At 36.5% G+C, this 16,132-nt stretch overlaps 6 protein-coding genes across 6 annotated transcripts; 5 read left to right on the top strand and 1 right to left on the bottom strand.

The window, feature by feature from the left end:
* The first annotated feature begins 345 nt into the window (after nucleotides 1-345).
* On the top strand, nucleotides 346-4,815 carry LOC106658615 (spermine oxidase-like). Its single transcript, XM_014380632.2, has 14 exons — nucleotides 346-665; nucleotides 736-1,006; nucleotides 1,091-1,301; nucleotides 1,377-1,616; nucleotides 1,680-1,814; nucleotides 1,874-2,194; nucleotides 2,267-2,371; nucleotides 2,830-2,974; nucleotides 3,032-3,287; nucleotides 3,362-3,569; nucleotides 3,668-3,910; nucleotides 3,989-4,120; nucleotides 4,195-4,515; nucleotides 4,599-4,815. The coding sequence occupies exons 1-14, from the start codon at nucleotides 431-433 to the stop codon at nucleotides 4,716-4,718; spliced, it is 2,943 nt and encodes a 980-aa protein (XP_014236118.2). The 5' UTR covers nucleotides 346-430; the 3' UTR covers nucleotides 4,719-4,815.
* Nucleotides 4,816-4,995: 180 nt separating this feature from the next.
* Nucleotides 4,996-7,454, top strand: LOC106658616 (spermine oxidase-like). Its single transcript, XM_014380633.2, has 7 exons — nucleotides 4,996-5,451; nucleotides 5,540-5,801; nucleotides 5,867-6,074; nucleotides 6,155-6,397; nucleotides 6,516-6,650; nucleotides 6,723-7,037; nucleotides 7,098-7,454. The coding sequence occupies exons 1-7, from the start codon at nucleotides 5,187-5,189 to the stop codon at nucleotides 7,209-7,211; spliced, it is 1,542 nt and encodes a 513-aa protein (XP_014236119.1). The 5' UTR covers nucleotides 4,996-5,186; the 3' UTR covers nucleotides 7,212-7,454.
* Nucleotides 7,455-7,506: 52 nt separating this feature from the next.
* LOC106658620 (spermine oxidase-like) lies at nucleotides 7,507-9,819 on the top strand. The gene is made up of 7 exons (XM_014380637.2): nucleotides 7,507-7,985; nucleotides 8,057-8,321; nucleotides 8,416-8,626; nucleotides 8,684-8,926; nucleotides 9,000-9,131; nucleotides 9,211-9,534; nucleotides 9,600-9,819. Exons 1-7 carry the CDS (start codon nucleotides 7,745-7,747, stop codon nucleotides 9,717-9,719), a joined length of 1,536 nt encoding a protein of 511 aa, XP_014236123.1. The 5' UTR covers nucleotides 7,507-7,744; the 3' UTR covers nucleotides 9,720-9,819.
* A 25-nt stretch (nucleotides 9,820-9,844) lies between these two features.
* Nucleotides 9,845-11,994, bottom strand: LOC106658621 (spermine oxidase-like). The gene is made up of 4 exons (XM_014380638.2): nucleotides 11,522-11,994; nucleotides 10,980-11,449; nucleotides 10,146-10,904; nucleotides 9,845-10,066 (listed from the first exon to the last, which is right to left on the bottom strand). The coding sequence occupies exons 1-4, from the start codon at nucleotides 11,649-11,651 to the stop codon at nucleotides 9,941-9,943; spliced, it is 1,485 nt and encodes a 494-aa protein (XP_014236124.1). The 5' UTR covers nucleotides 11,652-11,994; the 3' UTR covers nucleotides 9,845-9,940.
* Nucleotides 11,995-12,260: 266 nt separating this feature from the next.
* Nucleotides 12,261-14,418, top strand: LOC106658623. Its single transcript, XM_014380640.2, has 7 exons — nucleotides 12,261-12,548; nucleotides 12,628-12,880; nucleotides 12,958-13,150; nucleotides 13,262-13,584; nucleotides 13,659-13,853; nucleotides 13,926-14,092; nucleotides 14,162-14,418. Exons 1-7 carry the CDS (start codon nucleotides 12,526-12,528, stop codon nucleotides 14,286-14,288), a joined length of 1,281 nt encoding a protein of 426 aa, XP_014236126.1. The 5' UTR covers nucleotides 12,261-12,525; the 3' UTR covers nucleotides 14,289-14,418.
* A 502-nt stretch (nucleotides 14,419-14,920) lies between these two features.
* Nucleotides 14,921-16,100, top strand: LOC106658846 (transcription initiation factor TFIID subunit 9-like). The gene is made up of 2 exons (XM_014380981.2): nucleotides 14,921-15,237; nucleotides 15,321-16,100. The coding sequence occupies exons 1-2, from the start codon at nucleotides 15,102-15,104 to the stop codon at nucleotides 15,881-15,883; spliced, it is 699 nt and encodes a 232-aa protein (XP_014236467.1). The 5' UTR covers nucleotides 14,921-15,101; the 3' UTR covers nucleotides 15,884-16,100.
* Nucleotides 16,101-16,132: the final 32 nt, after the last annotated feature.

The raw sequence follows: 16,132 nt of genomic DNA, 5'->3' as shown, positions 1-16,132 counted from the left end.
TATTACACGTTTCAATACGATTTATGTACGTTTCTCATAATAATCGAAACTTTTCCTATTAATTAACTATCGCTTTACAGGGATTCTTTAAAGACTGACTTTTTTCGTGCCAATTAATAAAACTTTTTTTAAATATTTTTTAACCCATAAAAATTATCTATATATTGTAAATATAACCAGTTCTAAAAATAAACTGATTTAATAATAATAATAACTTCCAATGAACTTTTTCTTGTATTTTAATCCGATACATGTACTATCGTCGTGTCAAAAGATCAATGAACATTTTTCATAAAAGTATCAATACTGATAAAATAAGCAAATTGTTTGCCATGCAGCTTAACTTACCAGTATTACTGCTCTGTTCAATAGCACATAGTTTTATACAAGAAATCTGTTTTTGTGTCATTTTAAATGTTAAAAGTACACAATGAATACTAATTACTTGATTCAGACCACTCTAATCAGTATCACAGTTTTTTCAAATCTTTACTTATGCTGTGATGAAGTTAAATCAACGAATGATGGTGCAAAAGTAATTATTATTGGTGCAGGAGCAGCTGGTATAGCTGCCGCATCAAAATTATACGCTAATGGATTCAAAAATGTAATAATATTAGAAGCTCAAAATCGAACCGGTGGACGCATCCATACGACACAATTTGGTAAACACCTACTAAATTGACCAACGATTCACATGCCCGACAACGAAATTATTTCTTTATTTTACTATAGGCGAGTATTTGGTAGATCTTGGCGCTCAGTGGGTCGATGGCGAAAAAAACAATGTGGCATTTGACTTGGCGAACAATTATGACCTGTTAAGTAAAACAGACGGCTCCGAAATTCCCGTGACGCAGTTGTTCATAGATTCTCTCGGAATTCCCTTGCATACCGAGGTAGCCACAAAATTATCGAATTTTTACTTCGATAATGTTTACTGTACTTTGAGGCCAAAATTAAACGTGTCAGATTACAAAAGCTACGGTGATTATGTGGAAAAAGTGTAAACCATAAATACTTTCTCAGTTTTACGAGCGTTCGAAATTACTTCGAAATTATTACTTGATAAACGAATTTTCGGCTATAGGTACGATGAAAAATTTGCCAACGAATCGGACATGATCGTCAACAGGCAGAAATATTTACACCATTTGGAGTCGTTTGTACTTGGCTCTATCTCAGCATATTCTTGGTACAACGTTTCTCTCTTGAGTATAGCGAAATTCTCGCAATGTGGAGTAGATCCTTTGATTAATTGGAAGGAGCGTGGATTTTCGACTATACTAGATATTTTGATGGTGAAGTCATTGCTCGATAATTATTGAATAATTATTGAATCAAAACATAATTATTAAATTATACATGCAATACAGAAACGCTTCCCAGATCCAAAATGTGAGCTTCCCGTCATAAACAATACAATTTTCGATAGCGAAGTTACATCGATAGATTATTCGAGGTCTGAAAAATCTTCGGTTTTAATAAGTACTCAGGACGGTAAAACATACGAAGCTGATCACGTTATAGTTACTGTCTCACTTGGAGTTTTGAAAGAAAAACACGAGACGTTATTCACACCTGGTCTGCCAAAGGATAAAGTCGATGCTATAGAGGTACCGAAAATTAACATCAAATAATCGAAGAGTCATTTTTCATTTAGATACATGATAATGCAGGGTTTGGAATACGGAAACTTGGCGAAAATATTTTTACTGTATGAAGAGCCTTTCTGGTCTTTTTGGAGAGACGAAAGTATTTCACATTTCACGTTCATATGGGACGACGAGGATCGGAAAAATATCGAATCTCAGGTCAGTAAAAAGAAAATTATCCAAAAAAATAATATGCTTTGACTTCGATTATATTTTAGCCGAAAAAAAGATGGTTGCTGGGAGTGACCGGAGCTATGACTGTCGCGTACAGGCCCAATTTACTCGAATTATGGGTGGCAGGTATCAACGTCGAGGAAATGGAAAAACTGTCGAACGAAGAGATTCACAATCAGACGGTAGAGGTCCTTCATCGATTTTTAGACAAGAAACTTGACGTCACCGAGCCAATCGCAATGTTACGGACTACCTGGTTTAGTAATCCGTATTTCAGAGGTGTTTACAGCTATCGCAGTCCCGAAACCGACAGAAGAAATGTCAGCGCCGAAATGTTGGAGGGCCCAATCAATGGGGATAAGCTCGTACGTGTCTCCATTAAAATGAAATGTTCAATATACAAATATCCCCTTAATGTTAGAAACAATTATTCGCAGAATGTTTTAATTGCTGGCGAAGCCACGTCGAAAACGAGATTCGCCACCGTCGACGGGGCAATCGCATCGGGTTGGAAAGCCGCCGATCGTTTGATCGAATTTTACGCTAAAAATCTGAAGGGGGAAGAGGCGATTTGAAGTGTCGAATGTGATGAAATAAAAGTTAAAAATACCACACAAAAATTACACCGTTTCCTTTAATTACAATCAACTCAGCATGATGCGAAAGTTCAATGTTTGTCTCGAAACGAAGATTTTATCCGTATCATTGTTACGTAAGGTCATATATTTTCCTCGATAAATCATCCGATCCGCGACTTCGGATCAACTAGTCCAATATAAAATTAGTTGTCATGCAGACATCGATGAATGAATTAATGAAGATAGCGCAATAGTCGTAAAAGCGGCTGCAGCGAGCCGATAACGAATCGCGAGCTTTCGGAGAGACTATATACAAGCGAAACATTGTAGATACTTCGAGAGTCGGTCGGTACGCAAGCGCTCCGAGTCTTTTCTCATTTTTTATTTTTTACGGGTATGCGATAATTATGAATACGAAAAAGGGCGTGAAAGCTAAAATCGTGATCGTCGGTGCGGGCCCGTCAGGTATAGCCGCGGCATCGAAATTGTTCCAAAACGGGTTCGACGATGTAACCATACTGGAAGCTGAAAATCGCATCGGTGGTCGAGTTTATACAGATCAATTAGGTACGTTTGACACGAGCTTGTAGAAAATTCGGCTCATCGAAGTGCATTTGTTACCAGGTGATTACAGCATCGATTTCGGAGGGCAATGGGTCCACGGGGAGGATGGAAATGTGGCCTTCGAATTGGCGAACCCCCATGGCTTGATCGACAAGTCCAACGAACCATGGACCGAATTTGTTGATAAATATTACGATTCTTCTGGCAATAGACTGGACAGTCATGTTGAAAAGAGCATTTCGAATTTTTTTTCCGATCACGTGCAAAATTCGGAAGACAAACGATTCAAATCCATTGGAGAATATGCTACGAAAATGTATCTTTTTTATTTCTTCGTAATTAATCGTTAAAAAATGTCAAATAATTATATTGTCATTTTTATTTTTGAAGGTTTGATCAGCAATTTGGAAACGAGTCTGATATTTTTAAATTCAGGGATCAGTATTTATATCATTTGGAACGTCATGCAACTACTATGAAATCTGCAGAAACGTGGTTTGACATTTCAACTGCAGATGATGGCTTTCGTAATTTTCCAGGAGATCAAATGATTAATTGGAAAAATCGAGGCTTTTCTACGATATTAGAGTTATTGACCGTATGTTTAATAATTTTTTCAAATTTCATATCATAAAATAAATGAATAAAATTTGAGCAGCTGCATCTAATCCTTATACTATAAAATGCAAATTTTAGAAAAGATATCCGGACCCTTCGAAGGAATTGCCTATAATAAAAAATACAATTCTGGGCGACGCAGTAACTCGTATAGATTATTCAGCAAAGGATACGAAAAGTCCTGTTACGGTATCTACCGAAAAAGGAAAAAAGTACGAAGCTCATCACGTGATCGTTACGGTTTCTCTTGGCGTTTTGAAGGAGCAGCATTCGGCCTTATTCAACCCTCCGCTACCTACTTACAAAATTCAAACGATAGAGGTTATCATTTAGATTTAAAAAATTACTTTCGGTCAATAATTAGCAAAGTTTTTTTCATCAAAAAATATCAATTTCAAGGGATTGGGATATGGCCACATAGCAAAGATATACTTATACTTCGAAGAGCCATTTTGGGAGATGGATAATTCGAAAATTTCAAATTTCATTTTGATCTGGAACGAAGCTGAAAAACGTCTTTATGAAAGCAATGTAAAATTTTTAATTAATTTTTGTGTAAAAAATTGCACTATTAACAATGTTCTAAATGAACGAATGTACTTTAGATAGAAAAGAAGTGGGTCATTGGCATCAACCACATCGTCACTGTGAAGCATAAACCGAAACTACTGCAATTTTGGGTATCAGGAGAGTACGCCAAAATTATGGAAAATCTATCGGACGACGTCATTCTCGATCATTTGATCGAAGTACTGCATCGATTTTTCCACAAAACTTACAAAGTAACGAGACCTTCATTGATCGCCAGATCGAAGTGGTATTCGAATCCTCATTTCAGAGGGACTTATTCGTACTGGAGCACCGATGGCGAAAGTAGACAGATTAATCGCGAGATGCTAGAAACTCCACTGACAATGGATAATCCAGTGAGACATATTTTTCATCATAATTTCAAACTGTATTTCAAACAGTTTCACATTGATTGATGAATTACGTTTTCTTTTCCAAGGTCGTTCTATTTGCCGGCGAAGCCACGTCGAAGACTAGATTTTCCACCGTCGACGGTGCCATCGTTTCTGGATTCAATGCTGCCGATAAACTCATAAAGCACTACGCAAAAAATCAATGAAATTATCTTTCGACATTCCTGTAATTTTGTGAAAATTCATTTGTGCTTAAAAATTTGACGTCGTCGACGATTAAAAAGTACCCAAGCTTTAATTGTATTGAAATCCAACAATGGATCAGCCTACTTATGTTTATTAGGTACTACCTACGTACACTTAAACGAGCAATAAACTGACCTCTTCGGTAGTTCGGTAATTGTCATTTGACAAACAATGAAAATAACAGTGGCTCAATTATATTAGCCACTGCGAAGATGACGGAGTCGGCAGTAGCGTACGCTCGAGCGTCTGCTTGGATTTCGCGGCACGTATAAATGCCCTTAGCTCAACTGCAACTGCAAATTTCAACGGTGTAGTTTTTTCAACGACGCAGTGTGATTTATATTCAAATCTTTCGGATAAATATAATATTTTTATATGCTTGCGCGGAGCGATGAAAGATTGAGTCGACGGAGTATTATTTGATCGATATGAGTAACCAGGCAAGGATTTCGATTCGAAATTGTATTATTTTCGTGTTTCTGATAAATTGCATACTTAGCGCGTGTGCCGATGGAAAGAAAATAACGAGCGATGCAAGCGACGCGTCAAAAGCTTCACCGAGAATCATTGTCATCGGGGCCGGCGCAGCCGGCATAGCGGCAGCCTCCAAACTACTCGAGAATGGATTCGAAAACGTGAAAATTTTGGAGGCGGAGGCGAGAATCGGGGGACGCATTCACACGGCGCAATTCTGTAAGTAAATCGCGGCTCAGCTCCTCCACTGTATAAATCGACTCGCTGAAAACGTTGACTTTTCTCCTTGCTTCTCGTATGTGTACAGTCGATTACAGTATCGACCTTGGCGCTCAGTGGGTGCACGGCGAGAGCGAAAACGTCGCCTACGAGCTGGGCGAGCCCCTGGGCGTGTTCGGCAAATCGGACGAGCCCGCTCACGGTTTTCGCAGGGCCGAGTACTTCGACTCGCGCGGCAATATGCTGCAAAAGGATATCGCGAAAAATCTGACGAGCTTCATTTCCGAAAAGTTGTTTCGCATGACCTTCGAGGACAGGCCCAAGTCCTTCGGGGAGTGCGCCGAAAAATTGTAAGCTCGAGCCGGCAAAAATTCTCGCTGATTTTCGTCTCATTCGTAAAATGCATTTTGTGCAGATTCAAGGAAAGCTTCGACAAGCAATCAAAGATTTACAACGACAAAAACAGATATTTGTCTTTACTGGAATCGATAACTAACGGGTACTACGGCACCAAATCTTGGCACGATTTGTCGGTGGACATAGATCAGTGCAAATTACTTCCAGGCGATCAAATGATCAACTGGAAAGAGAAAGGAAGTTCGATGCTGCTCGATATAATGATGGTAATTAACTTTAACAAAGTAAATTAGAAAATACGATTTTTTTTTCATTCGTGCCTGCATACTCGAGGGATTATTTACAGAAACAACTGCCCGATCAAAAACGAGAGCAATCTCTGCTAAACAAGACGATTCTCGATTCGGAGGTGCTTTTCGTGGATTATTTACCGAGCGGCGAGGGTCCGCCGGTCTTGATAACGACGACCAAAGGATTTTTGTACCAGGCCGATCACGTCATCGTGACTGTTTCTCTCGGAGTCTTGAAAGAAAAGTATAAGTCATTTTTCATACCGCCATTGCCAGATTACAAAGTTCAAACTATCAATGTAAATCCGATATAAATAATAATAATAACATAATGTAGAGCACGTCTTAGTAAAAGGTGACGATGAGAATCAATACAAAGTTCATATATTTCTATTTTCTTTTTCCGATCGTCCCAAGGCAATTGGATACGGCAACGTAGCGAAGATTTATGTTCTCTTTGAAAAACCTTTTTGGAAAGTAGAAGATCATGGAAAAGTTTTGCACTTTATGTTCACGTGGAACGAGGCTGAAAAAAAAACTTTACAGAATGACGTGAGTAAAATATAATAAAAGTAAGAAAGTCCTCACAAGGATTAAATTTAAATGTATATGCTGAAATAACAGAAAGAAAAATCTTGGGTACTCGGCATATACGACGTGTCGACCGTGGAGTACAAACCAAATCTGCTGGAAATTTGGATAGCTGGAAATTATTCGCAGGCCATGGAGCGTCTGCCGGAATTCAAAGTATTCGATCACGCGGTGGAGGTGCTTCAGCAATTTTTGGGCCGAAAATACAAGCTGGAAAATCCCAAAGCCATGTACCTGAGCCAGTGGTACATGAATCCTCATTTCAGAGGCGCCTACAGCTTCCGAAGCCTGGAGATGGAAAAGCAAAAAGTCTCCGCGGATATGTTGGCGAAACCGCTGGAAAATTTGGTAAGTCGATCGAGTGACTTTGAAAATTGAACTGAACCAGTAAATTCTTTGATCATACAGAGGGTACTCTTTGCTGGGGAAGCGACTTCGTCGGATCGATTCTCAACCGTCGACGGGGCTATCGCAACAGGCTGGAGCGCAGCCGACACGCTGATCAATCATTATAAAAAATAAAACTCTAAAATTTATCTTGTAACGATCGTTAACACGACCGATGTAATTTTTTAAATGAACTATAAATCTGTACATTACTTCTTACGAGAAAAATTCCTCTCGAACATCGCCTTTGCTCTACGATCGCGATGTTTATACACAAAGGAAATAAAACGAATTGAATAAAGATAAAAAAGTGCTCGTAATCGTTGAAAAATGTCAATTAGCCTAGTAACGTGCCAAACAAACATCTCCGACGGATGATCAGCGGCAGTGCAGTGCCATCGCATTTCATCGCTTAGCAAGTAAATGCCTCTATCTGTTTAGCCTCGCGGCGATTGAGAAACGTCCTCGTAAGCTTATGCTTATGCGGCAGCAGCAACGATCAGAGAGCCGCACGTGGACGCGCAGAACATAATAACATCTATTTGCGGATCGCGAGACGAGGATCGCGCCGAGGCACTAGTTTCGAGTCGTCTATCGTTGCCCGCGAGCATCGCTTTGATTCGCTCCGCGTTATCGCTGCTGCTTCTGATTTTGTTACGCGCGCCGACATGGCGAGATGCAGCGGGTCCTCGATCAGCAAGGCAGTGGCCCTTTGCTTATTCCTGGCCGTTCTAGTTGAGGCCTACAAGCTTCCGAGCGACGCCAAGAAAAACGCCAAGATCGTCGTGATCGGCGCGGGAGCGTCCGGAATCGCGGCTGCCTCGAAGCTCTTCGAGAACGGCTTCAGCAACGTAACCGTTTTAGAGGCCGAGGATCGGATAGGCGGTCGCGTCTACACGGCTCGATTCGGTAATTTCTCCGTGTTATTGGATTTTCGATCGACCACGATTTTTTATACTATTTTCCACGCCATCTAACAGCCAACTACTCGGTTGATCTCGGCGGGCAATGGGTGCACGGCCAAGATGGAAACGTCGCCTACGGCCTGGCCAATCCGCTGGGACTGTTGGACGCGTCCGATCGACCGGACTTCGGTTTCAAGCAGAAACTCGTGGATTCTCAGGGGGAGCCGATCGACGACGCAGTCGCTGAAAAATTATGGCTCTTTTTCATGGAAAATCTGCACGACGTGGAATTCCATAACGATACCACCTACGAGTCCATCGGTCAATACGCCGATAAAGTGTTATTATGCTGAATATATTTTTATCGCAAAATTCTAATCGATCGAGCGATCGAAATTACCTAAAGGACGTATTTGATATTTTCTTCTCTTTAGATTTGACGAGAAGTTTCAAAACGATCCCGAAATATTGAAGAACAAAAGTAAGTATTCGCACTTATTGGAATCGATGAGATTGAGCGCGGACCCGGCCGATTGTTGGCTCGAGTTATCTGCCCTCGGTTCCCAAGTCTATAAGGAATATCCTGGCGATCAAGTAGTCAACTGGAAGACCAGAGGCTACTCCACTATTTTGGATATTCTCATGGTAATAATTAATCTCATTTGCTGGAAAAACTTGTAAAAATCACATCGACTTCCGTAGAAAGCTTTTCCGAATCCTGAACAAGAATTGCCGGTGAGGAACAACACGATTTTAAGCACCGAGGTCACTTCGATCAATTATTCCAATTTGAAGGACGATTTGCCGATTTTAATCACTACGAAAAATGGAAATCTGTACAAAGCCGATCACGTGATAGTGACGGTTTCTTTGGGAGTATTGAAAGAAAGACACCAAAATCTCTTCATACCTTCACTGCCAGAGGATAAAGTTTCTGCCATAGAAGTACGTATAATTATAATTATTTCAAAGAATCGAGTAAATTATATTTTTAAATCATTAATCCGCAAAATTTCAGGCAATTGGATTTGGTAACGTGGCAAAAATATACCTTCAGTACGACCATCCGTTTTGGGAGGTGGGTGACAATAGGATCTTGGCTTTCTCATTCGTCTACAACGACGACGATCGGCTGAAACTCCAAACAGACGTGAGCTTCCATTTCGAGTCATCGTAAAAACGAATAGCGTAATAATAAACGAATTAAAATCCTCGAATCTTCTATACAGCCGGAGAAAGAATGGCTGCTGGGCATGTACGGCGCGATGACGGTCGAATCGAAGCCGAAGCTCCTGACGCTCTGGGTGACGGGAAAATACGCCAAACAGATGGAGGCTCTGAGCGAGGACAAGGTTCTCCTGCACGCAGCGGAGAATCTTCGACGATTCCTGAAGAAGAGCTATCCCGACATGGGGGAACCGGTGGCGATGCTGCGATCGCAGTGGTTCACGAATCTGCACTTCCGAGGCACCTACAGTTATCGCAGCGTGGAGACCCACAAGCGCGGAGCATTTCCGGCAGCGCTGGAGAAACCCGTGCTCCCGGAGAAAATGGTATAGATTTGCGTTTTAGTGAGAAAAGTCGATGTTTTAAAAGGCGACTGACTTTTCGATTTCAGGCGCTTCTGTTCGGAGGAGAGGCGAGCGAAAGCGAGCGATTCTCGACGGTGGATGGTGCCATTAGAGCCGGCTGGAAAGCAGCTCAACGCTTAACAGATTTTTATGAAAATAAATCATAATTGAAAACGATGAATTCTTAATAATTTTTAATGTCAAGGCTAAAACATTGCGTAAAACATATTTTGTATATTTTTTCATTTATTCAAATCTAATGAAAATTTTACACTAACAAAAAATATTTACAGACTATTTATAAAAAAAATTGTAGAAATTTCAATACACTATTATTTTTATTTGCATCCTCCTTCAATACGTAATTTCATCATTGTGCTCATTTCCATTATTTGGTAACAAAATGTTTTAGAAAAATATTAGCTTGCTTTACTCCAGTATCGTACGCTCCATGAGTGGTAGAGTAATAGTTTTCATGAGTAGCTTCTCCAGCAAACATTAGAATAGGAAGATTCTGTAAGTAAAATTTTCAATAAAAATCTTTTGTAAAATTTATGAAAGTATTAATTTTTTAAACAGTTTTGAATCAATACCTCGTGAAGATTATTTTTTATTCTTTTTCCCCAGATTGGTTCAGCTAAAGTAGCTGGGGAAACTCCTGTAATATCACACTTTTTTGTTATATGACTATAACTACCTTTGAAATATCTATTGGAACCCCAACAACTTTTTACACATTTATTTGCTTCTGGTAATGAATCATTTTTCAGGAAATATCTGAATAAAGTCTTACAGTCTTGAATCACTTGTGATTCACTTAGTGTTTCAATAATTTGTGCTCCTTTTCCTCCAATCCATCCTAATAACACAGCCTTATGGTTTTGTACAACATCAAATCCTGTTAAATCATAAACCCAAGGAGCAAGTTTTTTTCTCAGTGGGTTATTTTCTTCATTTTTGGAAAGTTTCCACAAAAACTGAAAACCTTTAATGTGAGGTTCCCACCAAGGTTCATCAAAATCAAGATAAATTTTATTTATTAAACCAAAACCTAAGTTTTCAATAGCTGTCCTGTGTGGTTTTGGTAAAAGAGGACTGAAAAATGTTAGTTGAGATTCTTTGAGAAAACCTAGAGAGCATGTAATAATTACACAATCTGCAGATATAATCCTTTTGTTTTGTAATGTTATAGTTACTGGTTTGTTATTTGATAATTCAATACTATCATCCCATTCTACTTTTGTTACTGGGGTATTTAAAATTAGATTGTCTAGATTGAGTTCTCCAACCAGATAGTCTACAATTGAACTATAATGGGATTCAAATATATTGTGTTCTGGGCCATTCACAGCCTAAAATTTCAAATGATTTCAATAATAAAAATAATAAAAAAAACTTGAAATTTGTTTTTAAAAAGTCTTATGTACCTTGAATTTTCCCCAACTTTTTACAGAAAGATTTTCCAAAGAATTGCAAGCATTATCAATAATGAGAAATCTTATATTCCAGTCATAAATTTCTTCTTTGGCATTTCTTACAAAAATTGGATCATTTTTCATTTTTAAATATTTATAAAACCTTGATTCCAAAACGTTTCCAATATTGTCTTCAACATCATTACATTCAATGTCGATATTATTGGCAAACTTTTCACAGTCTTCTAGAATATTTTTAACAATATCATCAACTTCTAGTATTAAATCTTTATTCATTTCAGCACCATTTTCTTGTAAATAAAGGCCCTCTCCTTCTCCGACATGTTCATCAGAAATAAGACCTAGTTCTTGAGCTAATTGACCTAATGTACTTTCATTGCCATGCAAAAATTGGGCTCCTTTTTCCAACCATCCATTATTGTGAGGGATTGAACATATTCGTCCTCCCACATGATCTTGTGCTATAGATAGATTTAATCAATTAAATTTATGATCTTTGAAAGATATTTCAACGATAAAAATGTAAAGCCCACCTTCAATTAATTTATAATCTCTATAGTTTGACTTTTCAAGAGTCACAGCAGCTGCCAAGCCAGCGATACCTGCACCAATTATTACTATACCTATGTTTTCTGAATTAGAATTAGATTTACTTAAATCCATATTTCCGGAATAAACTGACACACACAAACATTAATGATTATCACAGTTATTACCACAATCCCAGTGACGTGGTTTCGCTTCGTAAGATTCGGAAGTTCTCAAAATCCATTTATATTACTATCTATTTACTCCAGCTCGTAAAAAGTGCTGCATACGCTTTATACTTCCAAGGAATCGAGTCGAATGATGAATGAATTTGTAACTCGAGGCTACTCTCGATTGAACAGCGTTTATTACGATGATTGCTATCGCACATCTTTGCCGATGTATCAAGTAATAGGACGTAAAATTAAAGGGCAAGGGTTAAATTTAGAAACGTGCACACTACTGCAATATACAGGTACACTGAAAGAGATAAATGTGTTTGTCCATAATCGCCTCGTGCGTCGTTGAAGATTTACGTCATATTTTATGTATGCATTATAAATATGCGCGAGCGCGTCTGCTACAATGTTGGTCATGTACAGTTTGAAACTGTTAAACATTTTTGGAATTTAATCTCAATAGTCATCTCGGTAGTCAAAAGTAAAATCTTCATGAAATGAAATCATTCAAAATATATGAATCTGTTGAGAATATACGTTAGTCATGACTGAATAATCTGCACAAATAAAAATTGTTCAACTAAATTTGTAATTTCGCGCCTTTGGCAAAAACATTCAGATAACAGATGCAAAAACTTTTTATAGAATGCCTCGTTTTTATTGATATCAGTGAGCGCACGTACATTTTTTTGTTGATATGTCATAGTGAGTATAGGTGTCTGCTTAGAATAAAACCACAGAACAATATAAAACATTGAACAAGCTAATGATGTTTTATATTTTTTTACTGGAACTAAGTCAAACTATATAGTGATACTACTATTATCAGCATGAATTCCAACATTAACAAAAAGTAATTTCACATATGATATCTGGATTTTTAAATATTCCTACAATTTTTACAATACTTAATTTCAATCATGTTGTTTTAGCGTTTCTGATTTAGAATCAGAACTAGAAAAGCTTAGACTAGAAGGTCTTACAAAACATGTGGGTATGGCTGAACAATCTTCAGCAGTGATTGACGTAGCATCAACTATTCATTCATCATACCTATTTGATGAAATAGGTAGATCTTTATTACAACATATATGTCTTATAGTAAGCTCAACAGCTTCTGGAAGATTTTATGGAGATTGGAAAAGCTTTGGAATTCAACTGGGTTTGACACAAGAACAAATAAAAGTGATTATTGAAATTTAACACTTCAATTTGACAACATATTAACAAGTATTAATTGATTATTGCTTTCATTTTCTTAGTGCATCGAATATGATTTTATAGGCTTGCAAGATCCTACATACTATGTATTGTTAGCATTTGCACAACATAATGAGGCTACATTGGATAAAGTTGTCGATGCATTTGACGCAATAAAACGGAAAGATGTTATAAACCGAGTTATGCATCATTTTGATAACTTTTACCTTAAAATACAAGAGACAAAATATAATGGTAATTAACTATTTTTCAATCATTTTAAAATGCACCTTTATGAATGCATTAAAACTGTTCTATTTCAATATTTTAAATTATATTATATGATTCATGAATTATTATAAATAGATTTCAAAAATGGAATGTATCGGCCAAGTACCTTACCAAGAGCTCCATTAGTTCTATGTCCCACAAATGTGAATCAAGAGTCAACAACATTGACTTTAGATGAAGTTTCTTCATGTAAAGATGAAGTTTCTTCACATAAAGATGAAGTTTCTATGTGTAAAATCAATGTGTCAAAACCACCAAAAGAAGAAATTGTTATTCCAAAAAACAATTCTATTAAAGAGCCTAATATAATGGCATTTACTACCTTACCAAAAATTAAGGTAGAACACAATATTCTTGTGAATTCAAGTCCCTCACATGCAATTTCCAAATTATCAAAGGTATATAATTTAAATTAGTAAAAATTATGCTCAATATTAGAAATATATAAAAAAATTTGAAATATTTTCTTTAGGAAAATTTGAAAAATAAGAAAAAATATAACTGTATAATTATGTTAACGTTTGCTGAGGATGGGAAATCAGTAGCAGAAAAAGTGGCTGAAAAATTGAGAAACAATGTACCAAGAATAGGAGTACTAATGTTTCAAGAACAAGAAAAGCATGTTTTATCAGGAGCTGAAGAGTTTATAGAAGATTGCTTTCATCAGGTAATATAATTGAAATAATTGAAATAATTTTAATTGAACGATAAGTAAAATTATTTTTATAATTCTTTTCAGGTCAATTACATAATACCAATATTGACACCTATTTATTTAGAAAGACTACAAGGTAATGCACATAATATGATAGATATCAGAAATTTAGATGTAAAGTATCTCCGATATATTTTTTGTTTGATGCGTTATGAATATCTACGAGATTCCTGTTTGAATAGAAGAGTTCGGTAAGCTTTGAAAATTAAAAGATTTTTTTTATAAATGGAGTATACTTATGTTGTTAATATATATTTTAGATGTTTGGTTCCTGATCTTGAATTACGTAAAGTGCTTTCATACTTTATGCATCCTGTTTTACAAGCTTGGTTTAAAGTAAGTGACTTGGATGAGTTTGCAGATAAAATTGCATCGAAAGAATTGTAAACTTTAACATTAATTTTTTGTGAATCAATGTAAATTCTTTAATTTATTATTATAAAAGTGCCTTATTGGAATTGATAATTCTAAGATGTATCTATTTTTAATATATTTTATAAATTGTTGTCTATTTTAAGAAAAAGAAAGTGATTAAGAGTATTTATTTTGTATAATGTATTGTGTATCATTTTCAAATAATTTTAAAAATCTAAAATTTACGTTTTCTTTGAACAAACTCAGTATTCATACTTATAAATCTTTTTATGTCAACTACATTATAAGATGGTTGAATTATATAGAATTTCTTCTGGGTGATTAAGAAAATAATTTTTATTTTTAATAATAGTAATTTTATAATCTGAACGCGATAAATATCAACCACTCCAAAATGCATATATCCTATTATGAAAACATTTTGACATTATTATAAGTCACAACAGTTTCTGTAGTTCTATAAAAGAACTAGCGAATGAGACGCCGGACTGAGAAATCACTAGCGGAACGTGGGAAATCGAACCGAGAAAGAACTAGATCTAGTGAGAGAATCTATCGATGCCCAGCCTAATGGGAAAAAATATCAATAGCATAGAGGGCGCTGAGGTATTCAAGCGTCTATGTTACATGAGTTGTCTGCTGTAAAATAACAGTATACACACGTTCGCGGCCTACTATGCTCGCTGCAAAGTGTTGAGCGAATTCTTTCGGTTAAACGTGAATGATGGATTAGTGTTGACTGCTGTGTATTTTTTAATTATTTGTGCGTTATAAATAGTACTTCTGTACTTTCTACATAAAAGGATTCACAGACTATATTTCATCATGGCTGAAAAGGTCAAAACTGGGCAGAGTAAAAGTGCTCCAAAAGATGCTCAAGTTATACTATCTATTATGAAAGATATGGGCATTTCAGAATATGAACCAAAAGTAATTAATCAATTATTAGAGTTCACGTATCGTAAGTAAATTTTCTTAAAAATTTTTAGTTGTATTTATTCAATAAATTTATTTAATAAATTATTTCAATATCTTTTTATGAAGGTTATGTTCACACTATTTTGGAAGACAGTAAAGTATATGCCAATCACGCTAAAAAGAAAACTATAGATGTGGAAGATGTACAACTTGCTGCCAAAATGCAAATGGAAAAATCATTCACCAATCCTCCTCCTAGAGAAGTTTTAATGGATGTAGCCAAAGTGAAAAATGTAGAACCATTACCACCTGTCAAACCAAGTTATGGCTTGAGATTACCGCCTGACAGATACTGTCTCAATGGCACAAACTACAAACTCCACTCAGCTCCTTCTAAAAAAGGTGCAAAAGGTGGAAAATTAAATTCAGCTGGATACAAAGTAGTCAAACGACCTGGTTCTACTGCCAATCTTCCTAAAACCCAGACCATATCAATGGCTAAACCCACACCTAAAGTGCAACCAGCAAGCAGTGTAAAAACGCAGAAACCGACAAAAGTGAAACCCATGGAAATGGATATACTGTCACCTGATCTCGGTCAAGGTTCTTTATCAGTAGGTGCCGATGTGGAATCATCATTGAAAAGAAAGCGGGAAGATGATTCTGATGGAAATTATGATATGTCTTGATATTTTAATTCATGAGTTTTACTTGTAAAATATACATAATGAGAAATTAGGCTTGAGATTTTAGAACAAAACTTATCAATGGTTCAATGGTTGATAGTTATTTTGTTTCATAACATATACTAAGATATGTTACTTAATATACTTTTTAATGCCATCTGGAAAAATAAGTATATCGCTGGAAGAGAGTAGCACTAATTATAAAAGCTGTGATGTAAGAATTTGATATGGATTTATAGAAATAAAAGTATG

The sequence above is a fragment of the Trichogramma pretiosum genome, unplaced genomic scaffold (genome assembly GCF_000599845.2).
Source record: "Trichogramma pretiosum strain Unisexual culture from Peru unplaced genomic scaffold, Tpre_2.0 scaffold2, whole genome shotgun sequence".
Taxonomy (NCBI): Eukaryota; Metazoa; Arthropoda; class Insecta; order Hymenoptera; family Trichogrammatidae; genus Trichogramma; species Trichogramma pretiosum.
The sequence above is the reverse complement of the archived record's forward strand: the minus strand, read 5'-3'. Positions and strand labels throughout refer to the sequence as shown.